This window comes from Leptosomus discolor, chromosome 7, assembly GCF_034619465.1.
Source record: "Leptosomus discolor isolate bLepDis1 chromosome 7, bLepDis1.hap2, whole genome shotgun sequence".
In the NCBI taxonomy this organism is placed as follows: Eukaryota; Metazoa; Chordata; class Aves; order Leptosomiformes; family Leptosomidae; genus Leptosomus; species Leptosomus discolor.
In genome coordinates, this window is record NC_141397.1 from 24157194 (window position 1) to 24176112 (window position 18919).

General features: G+C 39.3%; 1 protein-coding gene across 1 annotated transcript in view; it reads right to left on the reverse strand.

The window, feature by feature from the left end:
- Positions 1 to 18919, reverse strand: part of SUSD5 (sushi domain containing 5) — a 42276-nt gene that overhangs the window by 8319 nt on the left and 15038 nt on the right. Inside the window, exons 3-4 of the mRNA XM_086468465.1 lie at positions 11302 to 11420; positions 2619 to 2807 (exon numbers count right to left, since the gene is read on the reverse strand). Coding sequence (XP_086324591.1) covers positions 2619 to 2807; positions 11302 to 11420 — 308 coding nt within the window. The remainder of the gene's footprint in view (positions 1 to 2618; positions 2808 to 11301; positions 11421 to 18919) is intronic.

The window sequence follows — 18919 nt, forward strand, 5'->3', positions numbered from 1 at the left end:
AAAGGCTCAGGCAAAACAGGGGAAATATACTATTTATCCAGGGAAAACAGTGAAACACACACAACTTAAATGGCCTGATTCTTTCCCTTCCTTACTTTGGCGTAATACATTTTTATTTCTGTGTGTGTTAAAGTCAGCATTTTGACTAACCTCAGTGAAGGAAAAAGAAGTATCAATTTGGTGTAGATTATAGGAGATTCAGACCCACTGAGTTATCAGTTGTAGATACTCTTTTTTCCTTCTCTCCCTGCATGCTCCTCCTCTACTCCCTGCAGTATTTCACTTAATCATCTGAACTGCTGTTTGTAAGAACAGTTCTAGAAGCTGTAATAGTTCAGAAAGATATTGGATTTTTTTTTAAAAAAATTAATTTTTTTTTTTGTATCTCTATACCATTTGGATGGTTTTGAATATCTGGTTCCCTGGTGCACAGACATGACTTGTTTCTACTGAGAATAAGTTTGACCTTTTCTCATGATTATCCAGTGCCTGGTGGTATATATTAATGAATAAAAATAGCTCCTTGCAAGCCCCTGGGCGTTAAGGAATACATAGGCTCTGAAATGGATATACTAACTCCAGCCCATATGGACAGCTCAGCTACCTAACAGCTGCCCATTCCTTTGCTTAAAATCTACCTGCTTTGCCAGAAATATCATCTTAAAGGTGTGATATCTCTCTGGAAAAATAAGTAAGATACCCTGACGACTGTTCTTAAATATTGGAAAAATTGTGAGCTTTATGCATTGAGCAGGGTAACAGGAGAAAGAGAATGAGAAAGCAGAATTCAGATTGCATCTGCATCTAAGCTCATGGTACTATTTAGCTTATGTTTAAACAAGGTGAAAGTTAAAAGGTTTGTTGCAGAATTTAAGTAACTTATAAAGGTGGATTTTCTTGAAGGTTTAAATTAAGAAAATGTCATTATTATAATTTCAGAGCTTTTTTTGGGGGGTTTTAATAAAAGCCTGATTCCTTGAGTCAATCTATTTGGTAAGAAAATCCACTTTCATACCTTTTAATCAAGTAAATAACTGGGCAGCTGTTGTTGTGTTTGTGGACAAAAATCCTGACAGCATGGTACAAGAAAAAAATTGGATGCCTTTTTATTGGGTTAAATTAAAATATAATATACGTTTTTTTTTAACTTTTCCATCTCACTGCTTAGCTCTAACCCAAACTGTATTTCTGCCACTCTGTCACAGACTTCTTCTGTGGCATGGGCAGCTCTCTTAACTTATATAGGTCTTTAATTTTCTAACCTACCAAAATGAAGCAGCATTTATCATATATGTAAGGCCAGAAGTTCAGAAGTACTAAAGCAACTAGTAGGAAAGGGCTAGTAAAAGCTCAGATCTGCCAAACTAGCTTCTTACAAGCCAGTGGATGAAGCCTGGGGCTTAAAAGATGGACAGCTATCGTTTTACCCATTTTGCATCCCAAATAAAAAGCCAAGAACACCTAAAGGATGGTCAGCTCAATTCAACCTAGAAAATATAAAGAAGTGGGGGGAGTTGTATATGGATCTGCTGTGCCCATGAGAGGTATTGACCCCGTCTCTGTGGGACCACAGTACCCCCGTGGCATCTTGTCTTTTCTGTAAGGAGGATGCTACCTCAGGGCCCTCAGTATGTAGCATCACATGAAGATGTAAGGCTGGTGACTGGGGGATAAAGCCATGGACAGCCTCAGCATGCCTATGGAAAGGAAAGATGTTATTTGCATGCAGGCCATGCTCAGTGCATGCCTACAAAAAGACACTGGCTTTTCTCCGTACTTGCTCTAGGTTCCCAAAGGTGAGAACAAACACCAATTTTTCATTTCAGTAGCCTGCTCTGTAGCAACTCTGTGGCTTCATGTGAAAATAAACATGGCAGAAGATATACAAAACCTGTGTTGTACACTCTATCTGGTAAACAATTCTTTGGCTCACTAATGCTGCCTGGGCATGGCTTTTGAACTACTCTGAAAAAATTACCTCTGGCATTTCTTGTAATGCCCATAGTAATCTCTTTCCTTAAGTAAACAAAGCAAGTACATTGAAAGTTACAAACCTCATCCATTAACAGAATGAGCACATACAAGATTATAAACAGCTGATTTCTAGAAAGGGGCTGATTCTGATATTAAAAACGCAGGTGAAAGATCTTCCCGAAGGTTATTTTCCAGTAATCAAAAATTATGTTGAGTACTAAAGAAAAACGGTATTGAGGGAAAAAGAAGGAAGACGGTGGGCTGGAAGTCAGGAGCTGAATGATAACCCTGGGATAAGACATGGTGAATCCCTGAAATGGGGTTAGCGGACACAGAAAAAAACAAATATGGCATAAAAAAATTTGAATTTTTTATTTTGAACAGCTCCTGCTACCTAGGAAGAAACTTTATGCTCATATAAGTATGAAAAAATCATCCTCTCCTGTGGTTTACTGGAGACAACTACCAATGGGACTGTAAAATCTCCATTGGGCCAGCTAAGACAGTGACGCTTTAGTCACCAAGACCTTCACCACAACTGCCCATGCCCAGAAGACACCCCTGTAATCCTGGAACCATCTTGGCTGGGCTGATGGGAGGCTGCGACCTCCCGGAGGGATGCTCTGTGTACTAGGTGAGCTTACCTTTGACGCAGGCCTGAACCTGCCCGTACCACTCCCCACAGCTGTCGCAGAGCAGCGTGAACGCTGTCTCCTTGTTGCCCATGACGTACCCTTGGGCACAAATGTACAGCAGCTCGTCCCCCATTTCAAAGCCAGTGTGGCCATGCAGGATGGTGTGGGGGAAGGATGGTGGGTCCCCACAGGGCTTGTCTGAAAGGAAAAAAGAAACAAGATTGCAGAGACCTTGCAATACTCTTTAAATGCAGTGCTAGCAGCCGTGCTAAAAGAGTTGCCCCAAGGACAAACTTACACACGTCCACAGAACTCACACATCTCATCTGATTCATGCCCTTATCCTCCTTCATAACTATTTTCAGCTGTAATTGGGAAGGTATATATTGGGCTATAACTGTGACGTTATTGATGTGTAACAACAGTGATGCATCTAGAGGGCCTTTGTTTCCAACAAGTCGGCCCAGGACATGAAGTTACAGCTGTCTTCTCTGCCTGCTTCTACAATGGCTAACAGAGGCTTGAGTGGGTTGGAACTGGAAAGCAAGAGCTTGGACACAGTCATGTTTCTTAACCACAGAAAAGCTTCTGAAATTGTTTAAGACTGGCACTTACAGTCTACTACACTGTAGCAAGCAGACAGAGGCTGAGCAATGAGCCAGTCCATGTTCACAGAAACAAGATGTCCAGGTGGACACCAGTCATTTTTCAGATTATCTCTAATCTTCTAGTCTTTCTCAAAATCAAAAGTTTCTTCCAGATATTCAAATTCTCCTATTTTAGGTCAGAGATAGCCTAAAATAAATGGTGACTCATGCTCTTCAACTTAACAACACCCAGGGGTAACATAGCTCTGCTTTCTGTGAGAATCTGAAGAGCTACATTTATCAGGATATAAAATCTAACAAGATGTTTGATAATATTTCAGGACAGCACTAAAAGCCAGGAAGCAAATATTACCATAAACAATAACAAAACTGATTTGAGTTTATTGTTGCATGAAAGAAGTGCAGAGAGGAAAAGGACAGACAACCGCCAACATCAGTGTAAACTGAATTTTAAGTCTCTTTTTCAGGTTTGAACAATCTTGGCTACTGTTAACAAGGTAGGTCAAGATATTCTAGAGAACTTCTAGGCATTCAGGTTTCTCTTCCCTCAAAGGTCTTCATCTCTCAGAACTGCTCTTCAAGAGGGATTTGCCATGTCCCCATTCCCTCCAGAATTTTTACAGTCCCTTTTGGAACAGACATCTCTTGGTTGCAGAAAAAAAACCCAACAAATAAACAGATAAAAAACCTATAATGGAAGAACTTGATTTTACCAAGATACCCAATATACAAAGCGGACAAGTGCAATGTTGGTACAAATAAACACTTCTATATTCTTTCTCAAATCTGTGATTTTTTCCAGCGGTTCTAGAGCCCTTATTGACTATGGGGAAAAATCCCAAACTGTTCCACTTGTCAAAGTAACTGAAGATTCAAAATTTGCTTTTGTTCTGATACAGAACAACCGAAAATGAAAAGGCTAATAGGTAATAGCTCAGGAGTTCTGGTAATTATATGGGATAAGGGAAATTGAAAGCCCGGTCTCTGTTCTAGGATTCATCTTTCCCATTTCCCATTTTGCCTTCATACAAAAACCTAATTATTTGCTTGTCTAAGAAAAGATTATGTTCCTTGGAAAGACTTTTATTTGGAAGCTGAAAAAGTGACCTCGAAGACTATGCTTTTAAACACGCAGAAGGAGAAACAACTGCAGAGAGCACACTTGCTAGTTTGCTAGAGCCTACTATTGGGATAGCATCAGCACAAGATCTTACAAACAACATTTTCATTGACTCCAATTCATATCCAGGGTTTTCAACAGGCAACAGTTTTGACAGAAAAGCTTTTTTCAATCTACTTTCTGCAAAAGCTCAGGCTTTCCTGCTTTTGCCCCAGGGACATTCTGCAAGACCCTTGTGAGACCTGGCTTCAGCTTTTCCCACCATCTACCCACTTCTGACCCAGGCATAGGTAAATATATGTTTATTTAGAAATATGATCTATTTGTGTTGCCAGTTGTTTACCCTGTAGTGAAATGAAAATCCTATGGTAAACATTCACGCTCTGTGAAAGTTCTTTTCAATCAGGCTTTTAAAAATTTTCTGATAGACTTGGCTAGCCACTTCTCAACTGGGTATGCTGAAAACATCTGCCACTAATTTAAGGAACATGCTACAGAAGTCAAAGCTTTGAAGTCTATTCTCTGTACTGTACACACACATATATATACTGTCTAACACCTTCAGAAGTTACTGGGAGTTATGCACACACATGCTGACAAAAAACCAAGCTCTTGAGGCTACACAAAGCTCAGTTTATGTACAGTCTTATGGAGGCTTGGCATCCAAGGAAGTGAGGAGCAGTTAGCAGCTAATGCCTTTCCTGTGAACTGGTCAGATGAATAGAGATTGATGTGGATGAAAGGAATAAAAAAATATTTTATTGCCTCATAGAAAGGCTACAGACCCCTGCATTTCGTGTACTTTATTTATGTAGCCACTTCCATCAGTACAAATGGGAGCTGTGTATCTGCTCTGAGGGAAGTATTGATCCCAATACTTCAATTATATGTCAGATGGTATTCTTATCTACAAAGTCTTGCTTCCTAATCCTGTGGCCAGAGGAAGCAGAAAAGTAACACTTACATTAGTTAAATATGCCAAAGACATTAAAAAAGCACATTATAACCTTCCAGGAAAGCAAGTTGAAGGGAACTTTACTGTAAAACTTGGCAAAAAATGTGGTAACAGAGAATTATGAGATCCTGAAAAAGAGATCTGGCTGATGTGTGAATAGAAAGAAAAGCAGAGACTTTACAGATATTTACGGATGAACACTGTATGGGGAACTTTTAACTCTCTTATACGAAACTTTGTAAGGTCATATCTTTGCTGCAGAGCATATTGAGTGACAAGCACAAGTGAAAGCTGACAAAGACATACTCAAGTTTCTACATTCATTTTTCTGCTGTCCTCTCCTGTGTAGATGTATAGGAATTTTCCATGTTGCAACATCCTGCTGCAGCATCAGTTGCTATGACAATTCCTGCTCAGCCTTTTGCTAAACCTGTTCTTTCTGGTACACGTACAGAAGTGACACTGGCACAGCAGCTCATCAAACTGAGCCACTTCTGGGGACAGGCTTCAGTTTTTTGTCTGCAGCCTTTGTACCAGGAGCTGGCAGAGCATGGGCTTCTTTGTAACAACAGCCTGTGCTCACTGCTGGCATTCAGGCCATTTTCTTGCTGGAAGAGTGGAGGCAGATCTGGGCCACAAAGCGTGACAGAGGGTGTGTTGGCAGCAGCTTGTCATGTAGAGGAACAGTAGTGCTCTTTGTGAAGGTGACCACAGGGGTTGCCTGGAGTGGTGATGCTGGTAGATGAGGATTGGGCTCCTCTAGTGCTGAACTCTCCATCTGAAGCACTGCTTTTCCCCTCATCTATCCTCCTGTAAATCAGCATGTTTTCTTAGTCCTTGTTAAAAAATGAGCCCAGTGCGTGCTTCCCAGTAGAAGAGACTGACATGCTTGATACTCAGGCCCTGTCCAGCAGATCCCATGCTCTGCCTGCTTGTGTGCCAGATCATATCTCAAACCTGGAAACTTGGAATCTGGTTCTGGACTTCGTGACCCTTCCTGATTTTGCCACATATTGACAGGGAGGTCAAACACCGGACAGGGCTCCATATAGATAGCTGACCTCCAGTAAGCAAGGATGGCTTGGGTTACACAGTGAGACAGCACACCACAGATGTAAGGCAATGTTGAAGGCCACGTAAGATCTTCATGTCAGCAGTGATTTGGCACAGACTGTCTCCTGGAGTGAAAATCACCACCACAGTCAATAAAGAACTCAATATACAAGAGTAGAAACCAGGATAGAGTCAACATCTGACAAATGAACAGGAATAAATGGCACACCAAAGATATAAGTGTTGACCACAGATATGTTGGGGGTAGTGATGGCCCTGGTTAAAGCCATCTTAGAGACTCAGTTACTATTTTTTACAAGGGATTGAAGATGCCTCTTGTTAATTGAGTTAGTATATTCACTCATGATTGGCTTTTAGGACTTATGGTCCCTCTGAAGAGTAACTTTCACTCCAACCATATGTGGAATTGAGTTTGTGACAGGTAATTTCTGGTAAAGAGTCAACACAAGTCACTTTAAGAACACAGCACCCTCCTCCCCAACCCAGATTTCTCCAGAAGCATCTGCTTGATTTAAACTACAAGCATCCCATGAGTTTGTAAAGATTTTTTTGAGATGTCTTGACAAAATACTGTCTACAGAAAGGACAGCGTAAGATCAACGCAAACAAACCACCAACATGAAAATGAAGCAGACTTCAGCTTCCATGCCACCTGGCAGAACTGGGAATCTACTGAAATGTGATTATCTACAATTGCTACTTTAACTGTGTACCATTCTCTGAAAGCTGATAGGAAACATCCTCTTTGATATAAAACCTCCCCTGTTACAACGACTCAATTCAGCAGAGTTTTTCCAGAGAGACCAATGGAATTTATAGGATGTCATCTCGTCATTAAGAAATTGGAAAATGCAACTCTTAACACTCAGCACTGTGAAAGATGAGTGTGGATGTTTATTTTTCTTTTTGATAGCAGAGATACTAAAGTGTATGGAATTTTTCTTTTTGGATAAAAATACTGGGTACAAATAGAGTACAAAGAACCAAAACTCAGTCATAGTGAGTATAAGTTCTGCCTGTAAGCAACCAATGTTAGGATGCCAATACCTCTTCCATCAGACAGGGCTTGTAAGAATTTATTAGTTTAAATGACATCACCAGGTAGCTGGAAATTCACTGTCAGCTATACGCAAAGCTCTGGAAAAGAAAGCTGTAGCAATGAAAAAATGAAAACTTCATATGCACAGCAAAGCATGACAATCACAAAGAAATGGTTCAAATATTACGTAAAGTAAATTGCAGTTTGATTGCTCTTGTAAAGTACATTTAATATATTTGCTGTAAAGAATACACTAATTTCTTTTTCTCTTACTGCTGAAGAAGGCAAACTGAAATATGTACGCCATCAAGCTTTGATGGATATCTGGAGCCAGCAGCCATGTTTAACAAAGTCTGATTTGCATTTATGCTGCACGCTACTACAAGTTGCTGCCTGTTTAGTTTTTCTATGGTGGCAGCAAATCAAAGCCTTATGGAATAGAAATCTTACTTGTTGCCCGTAAATATCAGTGGGTCACCAAAAGAAAGAACCAGTAAAACTTGGGAGCTGTTAACAAAGAGATCTTTCCTTTGTTGCATTTAAAAAAAATACAAGAAAAGGAACTGAGAGGATTATATACATATGAAATTGAATGGTATCCAGCCCTACAAAAAAATAAAACTGACAGGAAAAATTGCAGCTTTCTGGTTTTGTTGCTTAATGCTTGACACATTTTCTTATGAGCTTTGACAGGGAATAAATACGCACTCTGTGGGCCAGATCTGACTTACATGTGATAATCCATTTTCAGAATAGGCGGAATCTAGTATTTTTTTAGGTAATTTTTGTCACTTGGGGCTAAGAGAGGAACTTTTTGATCTCAACAGATCTTGAGCTGGTACAGAGTTGTCTTCCCGGCTCTAAGGCTGCATAAAACATTTGTTTACGAGAAACTTAGAAGACACATTTCTCTGTACTGCGAAAACTGCAGCTATACTCAAAGCATTCATAAAACATTAGAGCTACATCTTTCCCTGACAAACATAACTCTCAGTACCAACTCCCTGTAAAACATAACTCTTAGTATCAAAGATTGCTGTGATTCTTCTGTGTATACAGAACGAAATCCATTTCAGAAGCACAAAAAAAGGTCTCTCTCTTCAGGATTTTTATTTGTAAAAGCCTGATCCTGTAAGCACACCCAGAGCTCTTGCTAGCATCTGATCACTGCCTCAGTGTTGAGGCATGCTGAACTCATTCATGTGCTAAATGTTGAGTAAAGATCAATTAGAAATCAAGGCCTAAGAAGGGAATTTTGTGATGGTTTGTACTAGAAGTTTCAGTGTGGTTCAAGATGCCCTTTGCACAACCCTAAGAACTGAAAATAGGGTTGTGAAGAGTTAGTATCATCAGCATAGTTTCTGAAGAAGAGAATGCTGATGTGACTGTTCCCTCTGTCGGTCCTCAACCTGCCAGTCTGTCTGAGTCTTTGGCTGATCTCAGACAAGTCTGACAAAGAGGGGAAGCTGCTGCATGTCTGCTCATTTTGGTAAGATGGCCAAAGCCAGGCATCTTTTCCATTGGGATGGGCATAAGTAGGACTCAGCTCTTACCCGTTCCCACAAGTGGTGCCTGCCAGCCGATGAGCATTGCATATGGGCAGACAAACCAGCATATTCATACCTCTAAAGTAGCCATAGCACACACAGCCCCCTGCCCAGCCAGCCATGCCTAGACCCAGCAAGGATCTGAAAGCACTCTGAAGGCAGAGAGATGATGGGTTGAGGGTGAGGTGAAGTAATACTGGAGATAGAACCAGAGAATTTCATATGGGACTGTAGATTATCAGTTGGATGGATACGGAAGAAATTAAAGGGCTTGTAGTTGTTGTATATGGGGACATAGGTCTCAGTGTAAGAAACCTGGGATTAATCACTTTCAGCAGGGCAAAACAACTTTCTTTTTGTACTTGAATTCGATACACAGGTCTTAATACTAATGTATTATTGTATTATAATTGAAATTGTATCAACTAAAATCAATGTCCACTCTTCTAAAAGAAAAAAATACTTGTGAGGTTTCAAGCAAGAAACAATTAATTAATCATAACTTAGATGTTTAGTTATTAGTCACATGCACAAACCAACAGAACAGATATGATATGTCTGAGGCTGTGGTACAGGATTTGCTTCTTCCTGGATATATACTTCCCCAAACTGAAAGTGACATCCCTGAGGTGTAGGATGCTCTTTCATCAGTCAACTGCTTTGTGCTGGCTGGTGTATTACTGTGTATTACTCTCGCATGTTAAGGCTATTTTCTTTCTAGACTTTGCTCTTTTCATACCAACTACAGACTAGGCTCTGCCACACAACTTTGCTTAAGCCTTTCTATTCAAACACCAACCCTGCATCCAAAATTGTTTATATTTCAAAGAAGAGGGGACCTTATTGCCATCCAGGAATGTCTCTGTGTATAACGACTATTTGGTGAGTGCGTTGGCATGGTCATCCCATTCTGTCATCAGGAAACTTCCTGCCTTGTACAAAATAAGTTGTTCATAAATCGTCTCTTCTTTGCAAATGATCTGAGTTTTCCCCTGAGTTTTAACTGTGCAGTTTCTGAGTCCTGTGTCGTACTCCTTTCCAACAAGCACTGTCAGACTATGTTCTTATCTTCACCTTTACTGACCCTTTACTGCAAGCAGTAACCAAATGCAAAAGGCAGTTTCTCCCCCGAGATCCAGCATCTACGTGTAAGCTCAGATGCAACAGGTGGAGACAGACAGGGGAGCACAAGGGCACAATGGAACAATAGTGGCCAGAGCAATGATTTCAGCATCCCACAGCTGTCCCACTCACCACAAGGTTTTTCTCGAGGGGGGGATGATGACAAATGAGAGATTTGAAGGAAGACAATGAGAGGGTTTTGCAGATGTTTACAGGGAGCTGCTCCTATATGTGAGGAGCAGCATGGAAGAAAGCACAAAGGTGCTTGTGTGACAGCATTAGCAACTGGGGGACAGAGCTGGTATCACTCATAGCAGCACGGAGCCTCGAGTTGATATCACGAGGGTTACTTGAGAGGATGGTCAGTCAAACGGCGATTTTTGAATGACTGGGTGCACATCAAATATGCATCACCTCTGCCACATTTCACTTCAACCATATTTTAATTCCCACTGCTGCCACTGTTTATCAAACTGCCCCCGTTTATCAAACTGCCCCCCCCGTGCTGTGAACTTATTGTTTCTCAGTTAAAGCCACCTGCTTGCCCTTGCTCTTCTCAGAAATGAGGTGCAAAACTTCGCTGCAGACATCAACAATCTGATTCAGGGGTTCCCAAACTTCTTTACACAATCTTGTTTATCAGTAACAATTTACTTTTTGCCTTCAAAATCCATCTTTGCTTGTGGGTTCTAGCATTTGAATATCAAAAAGTTTAAGCATCAACTTATATTGGAAATAAATTGGTTTTCAGAATCATCCATGATATATCAGAGTCCCTAGTGGGCTGGTCTACACTTGTTAAAAAAATGGAGGCAGTGAAGTTATTTGCATACAAACATCGTACGTTGATAGATATGCAACAGCGTGGTGTTTTGCGGTAGGAAGCCAGCTTTCTGAGTTACAGTCAGTTACAGTGCTGAGTATGGGAGATGCTTCAGATACATTCTTTCCCATAAAGTATGTACTGTGAACACCAAAATGGGTTCTTCCAGATCAGCAGTGCTATTTGAACTTGCTAAACTGCAGCAAAGACAAAAGATAACGCAATTTATTTCCTGCAACTAATATCTTTGCAGCAGTTGGCTCACTTAGCGGGCAATTACTATAAAGATTTATTCCTTAACATTCCCTCTTTGCCTCTCAGCAGTAGAACAATTGAAGGCGAAACTTTTAGTGTTGCAAGACAGCGATGACTGTGCATTATTTCAATAGTGTATCAGTGCTGACCTTCATCCTTTACACAAAAAGCATCATATTGGTCATTCACAAAGGGATCGGTTTCAATTTTAACATCAATGGCTTTCACGCTCTGCTGTTTGCTGCCCGTCTTTCTGCATATAATTGTCCTAAAATAAAGAAGAAGAAGAAAAAAATAATCAGAAATCTTCTGGAGTTGCGCATGCCAGTGAAATTTGGAGATATTTTATCATGGTAGTAGGTTTTAGCCCCAGCTTAACTGTTTAAGAGTTGGCACATAAGGCATTAGTGTGGGAAGATCTATGAAAAAAGCCAAAGGAGAATTAGAAGTAATTAAAAAATGTCTGCTGTAGATCAGTTCAGAGCATAGGAAGCAATAAAGAATGTTTATCTTATTATATTCTGCAATACTCCTAAACATCAGACCAAGTCCCAGAGTATTTAAGGCCACATTCTGCTCTCACATTCCAGCAATACAGATTCCCACCAGTGGCACCTGGATAAAAATGAATACAAAACTCAAGATTTGGTCTGAAGGATTATAAATCATTAGCATTTTACATTAAAAGACCACTAAGGTTGCATTTTTAACTGCTCAAAAGCTATACAGGCAAGCTGTGAAAATCAACCTTGAGTTCTTGGAAGCAAAAGTGCTATCTTCTTTTCAGGTTGTGTAAACTCTGTGTCTTCTGGTTTGGTACTCAGCAGTACCTAATCCATCCTGTTGTCCTTCACAGGCGTGAACAAAAGTAATGAATCTGTGTTTGGTTTTACAGCTCTGTAGATGCTGGGCATGAAGGAAGAGATTACTAATCATCTCTCCTCTCAGCTGTACTGGCTGCTTAAAATTAACAAATAGAAAGACAGTTTGTTGTAGAATAAACACTGGTTTTACTGTTACAGTGAAGGTTACAAAGGCTGGGAAAGTGAATTCAGCCCAAATTTTTGCAGCTGGATATTAATGCTGTGGGTTTTATTTTTTGTGGACAGCAGGTTTGCAGAAGTGTTGCACAGTCAGCTATTCTAGTGAAAGCAAGACAAAAATGCTTTATCATTTTGTATTGTGCAATGGTTGAACTAATTTTGCCGCACTCAATTTGGTGAATAAAATAAATGTTGACTAACTCTCCATTCACTGAGCGTGGAAATGATCCAGTGGAAACCCGATATTTGATCATGCAGTTAAACACTGTATAACAATTGATTTACACAAGTGAGCTGAATTACCATTGTACAGATCATCTGCATTCTGGTATGTGTTAGCTTTTGAGCAGTTAAACATGCAACTTTAATGCTCTTCTAACATAAACAAACAGAAGCAACATGAAACAAGCCATATGGTGGTGGTCACACATACGTACCAGAATGGTTCCTACCACACTTCTGCTCTGGAAAATGACATAGCATTCCCTACTGAAAGCTCCTTTACGATTTCAAATTGAATATGTTTCTTGTGTAAGGAAAACAGTCCTTGATTTTTGGGTGGTCACTTGAAGGACAACATTGTCCGTACAAGCCTAAAATCAAGTTCTCTTGGAATTTAATGCATGTAAAGTCCGAGTCCTCTAAGTCAGCAATCAGGCACCTAGAAAAAAGTGACTTGATCTGCCAAAGTGAGTTCAGATGACTGGAACAATCAGGCCATCAATTAGAAAATTTTTGCATGTATTCACATATTGTTCCACTAGGTCTTACAAGGCCTAAGTGAATGAAATAGTTATGCCTCCATTCAAAAAGTGACTTACCAACCTTTAACTTTCCAATAATTACTCACTCAAGTGCCTGGATCAGTTATGCCTTACAACACTGAGTAGACAGATACTGACATGTCTTTAAAATTTTGTGCCTATGTCTGTAATCATGTAGTGGAGACTTCAGACTCTCTCTAAAAAAACCCAGTTTTGAAGATTGTCGCCATCATAAAACTCTGGTCTCTGAAAATCAGACCACATTCCTTTCCATGCTCAATCAAGGAATAAAATTCCTGATACTTGGAAGGCACTTTTGAAAATCTTATCTTATATTTTCTGATTTCTAATTCCAATTTCTAGCCCATATATTTTGCTTCTGCCCAGAGCACTGTAATTTCTTTATCATTTCTTCAGTAGACTAAAAAGTTATCTGTGGGTGACACATCCTTGGTATATTCAGGTCATCAGGATACCTGGCTCACATATAAGATTCTGTATTTGAAGAGCAAGTTTTTCTTACTTTTTTTCCAAGTATTGTACAATGAATTAAAAGTTTGTAGTTGATAGAACATATTGACCAGTTAATTAATTTTAAGAGCACTTTTTAGCTGCTGTCCAATGAGACCAAACTTACAAAAGTGTATCTTGCATCTAGTTTTAACACTGTACTTAAAGAAAGGCTTTGAATGACATTAAAATTTTAAAATTTATTTCTCACTGAACTTTTTTCCTATGTGAGGTTTTAAAATTGCTCTTCCCGTCTATTTCTTTTTTTCCTACAACAGAATAGACTCTGATTAAACTTCTACTAGACCCTGGTTAATCTTCTACTTAGGACTTTAATTTGGATTTTTGTCACATTAATATTGATCTGATTAAAACTGCAAACATTCTAATGTAATTCTGAGACAAAAGAAATCTTGTCTTGTACACATACAGAAAGTAGAAGGAAAAAAAGTAATCTATTTCTTCTCTCCCATTCCTCCTTCTCTGTCAGTAGTTTCCTACCACGAGCTCAATCCTGCAAGCTGTTTAAACATCTTCAGTAAGCTGTTACTACCGCTGCTGAAAGGAACTTCAAGAGTGTTCAGCATTTCTCAGTAGTGGGTCTAACGATCAGACCTGCAATGCCTTTGGCATAGAAATAGTCTCTTTGCAGTCAGTAGGACTCCAGGTATGACTAAAAAAATACAACAATAGTCTCCTTTCTCTGAGCTTTTGAGGGTGGGTATATATTTCCCTAAATCCTAAAATGCTAGGTTTTCACCTATAATTACATGTTAAATACATAGGTACGCTTTTGTCTCAGTTCCAAAAGGCAGGTTCTGATGCTTTTATCTTTGTTACATTTTTCACTTGATGACCAAAAAATGGCTATCAATTGAGAATTCAACATATTTTATTTTTTTTTCAGGAGCAGCATTCCCATGCTGATATAAGAAACAAAAAATAGTACATTTTTTCCTACTCTTTCCAGCATCCTGCTGAGAGGTTGTGGAAATGTGTCCCCTGGTTCATTTCTTTAGTATTTTAAATTGTTGCACTGGGACAGTCATCATGGTTGAGAGAATGCCACAAACTTTGTACTTTTTTTTAGGGATACATCCACCTACCCAGACACTTAGAAGAATGTGGTCATGCAGGGAACTTTAATTCTATTTATTGCTACTTTCATGTAATAACTGAACTTAAACAGACTTGCTCATTACTTATCTTAGCATGCATTGTAATCTGCTGCTTAGAGCAGTGTAATGCAGGATTTTGTACCTTTTATTTAAGAAACAGATGCGATTTTATTTTTCCTTCTGTGGAGATCTCTCATGAAAGCAGACACACTCAGAAGAAACATATTGAGTTCAGACTGCAGACCATCCATAATAATCCTCTATATTTAATGTACATCTGCTTGAAACATCCATGCATCCCTGAAAATTACTCTCACATGGCCATGAACTCACAACCACAGCGTAAAAATCAATCGCACATACCATTGCTGTAGACCGTGTAAGTACCATATACTATCAGTAATGTAAAAATATAGTTGGGAAAGGAGGGGTTTTAGTGGTGTTGGCAACAGCCCCTGCTCTCTGATGGGAAGTGGGAGGGTGCCTGCTGGTGCCTCCTTTGGTTCCTTGACAAGCCAAGCCATACTGAGAATGTTCTCAGTCCACTGCTACCCAGCCTAGAAGGACCACTTGCTTCATGATGCCTCTTCTCCTCTCAAGTGAGAAAACAAGAGACCACAGAGACTCTACACAATGCTGAACCTCAGCTAATTCCTGCTGTACAATACGATTCATCCAAACAAGAACAGTCCTTCCTCTGTACCTACCCCAAAAGAAAGATCAGAGGTTGGCCAAGCTGATCATTGTTTTCCTGTGCCATGACTCAGATATTGTATTTATCATGTGCACACACGAGGAGAAAATTTAAAATATAGTACAATAAGGAATGAGCCAGACTTCCTAGAAGCCTTCCACTTACTCTTGCACTAGTTACATTTTTTCTAATCAATTATGTAGCCAATGAGTAATTGGTATATTTTGCGCTTCTCCTAATTCCTCTGTTCAAAGAAGGAAATTGCAAAAAACCTGGCATGAGTAGTGTTTATTTCACAATATGCCATAATACGCCATTACATAATATATATTATTAAATATATCATAATGATACTCTCAAGCCATAGTAAAGATATATAATTTTATATATTGTATATATGTATTTAAAATAAAGTTATATATAATAAACACATAATATTTACATATATAAATTATAAATTTTGTTTATACTAGTATCCACGGGTACTTCTACTTTCTAAGATAATTACAAGGCAATTTTGTAATACTTGAAAAATTTTCAGTGAACCCTAGTTAAAACATATGGAGTTAACAGATGAGTTTACGTGACATAGCGTGATCCATCAGCACAGAAACCAGTAGTTGGGTCTGGGATGTTTTGTAGTCGCTACTTTATCTGCCAGTTGATTGTAAGTTTTGTAGTCTTAGCCAATAAATTCTGAACTGAGTCAGAATGGTCTTATGACATTTATTCACAGTAATATGAACTTGCATATGAATATATTCAACTCAGAAGAACGTCGTCAACAATGTGTTAGCTGAGGCACTGTGAAAGCCTGGTTCATAACATAATATAACAAACCTTCCCCTAATTAGAAAGTTAAAAATTTCATCACTTTTCTTAGTCAAGATAAATCTTTAACATCCTGTGCTAATTTTTTTCATAGGTGAGCTTTATCACTTGTGTTTCAGTAACTAGGTGAGAGAAAAAAAACGAGTAGTCTGGAAGCCAAACTAGAGGATTTTTATTCTTAGTCCTTCCCTTCTGTAGTTTGGGAAACTGCAAATTATAAAGCTGGCTCTGATGAGGAATAAAATGTAAATGACATGTTCATGATTACCGAAGGGAAGAAAATTTCCCTGAAAAGTCATGAAGGGGGGTACAGGTCGGCTTTGGAAAGTCCATTGACTGGGAACTATAGAGGCTAATTTTGGCTGGATGTGACCCAAAGAAAGCAGCTGCTAAGTGTGACATGAAGACATTCCAACAGCAATACTGCCACTGGAAATGTCAAAAGGAGGTCTTACCAAGGCAGAACCAATATCCTTTAGATTCTTAAAAATATACACCAAAATGCAGCCTTTTGTGCTTAAAATTGTACATATGACTACTGAAATAGTAAGGCCTCTGTTCATTAAATAAATATGGCCCATTCATGCAGATTTTCATACTGTAGCCTAGTATGAAAGATTTTATATAGCCATTTTAGTATAATATCACTATGTACATATAATTTGAGCATTCTTAGTGCATGTAGAGGAGAATTGTGTTGCTTCCTGGCCTAGACAAGTTTGGTGCTCAAAGACACATCAAGTGTCACTAGACAGTTGGTTTTACCTAATTTCATTTTATGGGCTCCAGTTTAAACCATGGCTTTCATAACAGATGTTATTGATTAGTAACCAAAGGGTTTAAAAAAAATACAAAAATATTTGCTGAACGCTATTAATTTACAAAGAAAAGCTCAATTCTCAGACAAAAGGCTTTCAGATAGGAGAAAATGTTACAGAGATTCTTTTGAGTTCTTTTGAAAATTAGAAAATCAACCTCATTAGAACTAACTGGCAGGTTAAAATCCTGGTATTAGTCACTCTTGTGATTTTGCTAAGAGTAAGCACATCCCCTTTCTGCCTTCATTTTGTTAGGCTAAACAAACCAATCACCTTTAATCACTTCTGAGAAGAGTGGTGCTTTCTTGGACGGATCCTAATCTGAACTCATCCCTTCTGATCTTGGATGCCAAGAATTACATCGCACTATTGCATGTGTCTCACCAGTGCCTCATTCAAACCTGGAAGAACTGCTGGATGTCTTTTAGGAGGATTGCATTTCCTTTTTTCAAAAATTTCATGTGAGTTATTTTATTTCACGACAGGCTCACTGCTGTCCTGTGTTCTATGACTACACTCAGCTCTTTCGCAGTCTCTGCCTTTTCCACCTGAACTGCTAGCGTAAGGCAGAAATTCCTTTTAGCCTTCATGTAATGCTGTTACACTGCACCCCATTTGTGTTACTCCACCTCTGAAGTCAGGCTTACCTTCCTGTTCAATACTGTGATTTTCCTTGGTCTTAACAATGAGTTCTAACTTTCTGGCATTAACTAATTTCACTAGCATACCCCTACCTTTTCTGCCGAAGTTTGCTAAATTTTTGCTAAAACCCTCAAAGTTTGTTTAAAAAACCTCCCAGTAAAAATACAATTTTAAAGAGTGACTCCCAGCTCAGTAAATAGCTAATCTGAGGACTGTGATGCTACAGTTTAGTGCATGACATTTTGGGTGCTTGTCCTAGAAAAAACATCAAAAATCTATTTTCTTTTCTATGATGCTTTTCCTGAAAAAGCACATTTTCTAAAAAATTCTTCAATTGTTGGGCTGAACCATGAGACAAGAACCATGCCCGTCATACTTTGCCCATGCTGTCTTCCTAGATCGTGCCAAGCAAAGATTTGCATCCCTCCCCCTCAAAGCTGATGCAAAGTAGCTCCTGTCCACATTGCTCAGTGTTATAATTTCTCAGAGTAAACTGGCCATGCCCATACGTTAAATTTAAGTCTCTTGACTGAGCTGCATGTAGAAATCCCTGTTCCTGAAACACAATTAATTTGCTTTTTCTCTGTATGAGACTTTCGGGGATGATCGACAAGAAACAATGACAAGACAAAGTCATCTTCTAGCAGAGCATGACACCAGCTGTGGGACTAGTTTTTGTGACATGAAGGCATTTCAGAGTGCAAGACCTCCTCAGACAGTTTCATAACCAATATCAGCATTTTGAGTTGGACCATATCCTGTCAGCTATGTCTGGGTTTTTCTCTTGAAGAGAATTAATTGACCTGCTCATACACATGTGTGGGAGCAGATTCATATGCGCTATCATCAGGCAGAAGTGCACAGCCCTGAAATAAAACAGAGAGCTTGCCAAACTGACATACCATCAGAATAGCTTCTCTGTAAATAAGCAAGTGGGCCTGTTATAGCATCTACACCTGGATAGGTTTCACAGGGCCCACAAGTCCAAGGGTTTACACACACAGATGAGAAGACTGGCAAGGGTTAGTGACCGACCCTTATTTCACTCCTTGGATATTGCTTTTTTCTTTCCCAAGAAATGTGCTGTTATTACCCTACTGCCAGGTGCTGGGTAAGTCCCACGCAGTAGGCAGAAAAAGAAGTAGGTAGTCTTGTGAAATGTCATCTCTGAGTCTTATTATTACATTTCCCACTGGTGTCATCTGCAGTGAGGGCCCTGTTGTGTTTGACACTGTAGAAGCATTCAATAGGAGTCAGCGCAAAACCCAAAGAGCTAACAAAAGGAAGGAAAAATAGAGATGAAGTAATTTTCCTAGCAGCAAACATCTGGTCTGTGGTCAGCCAAGA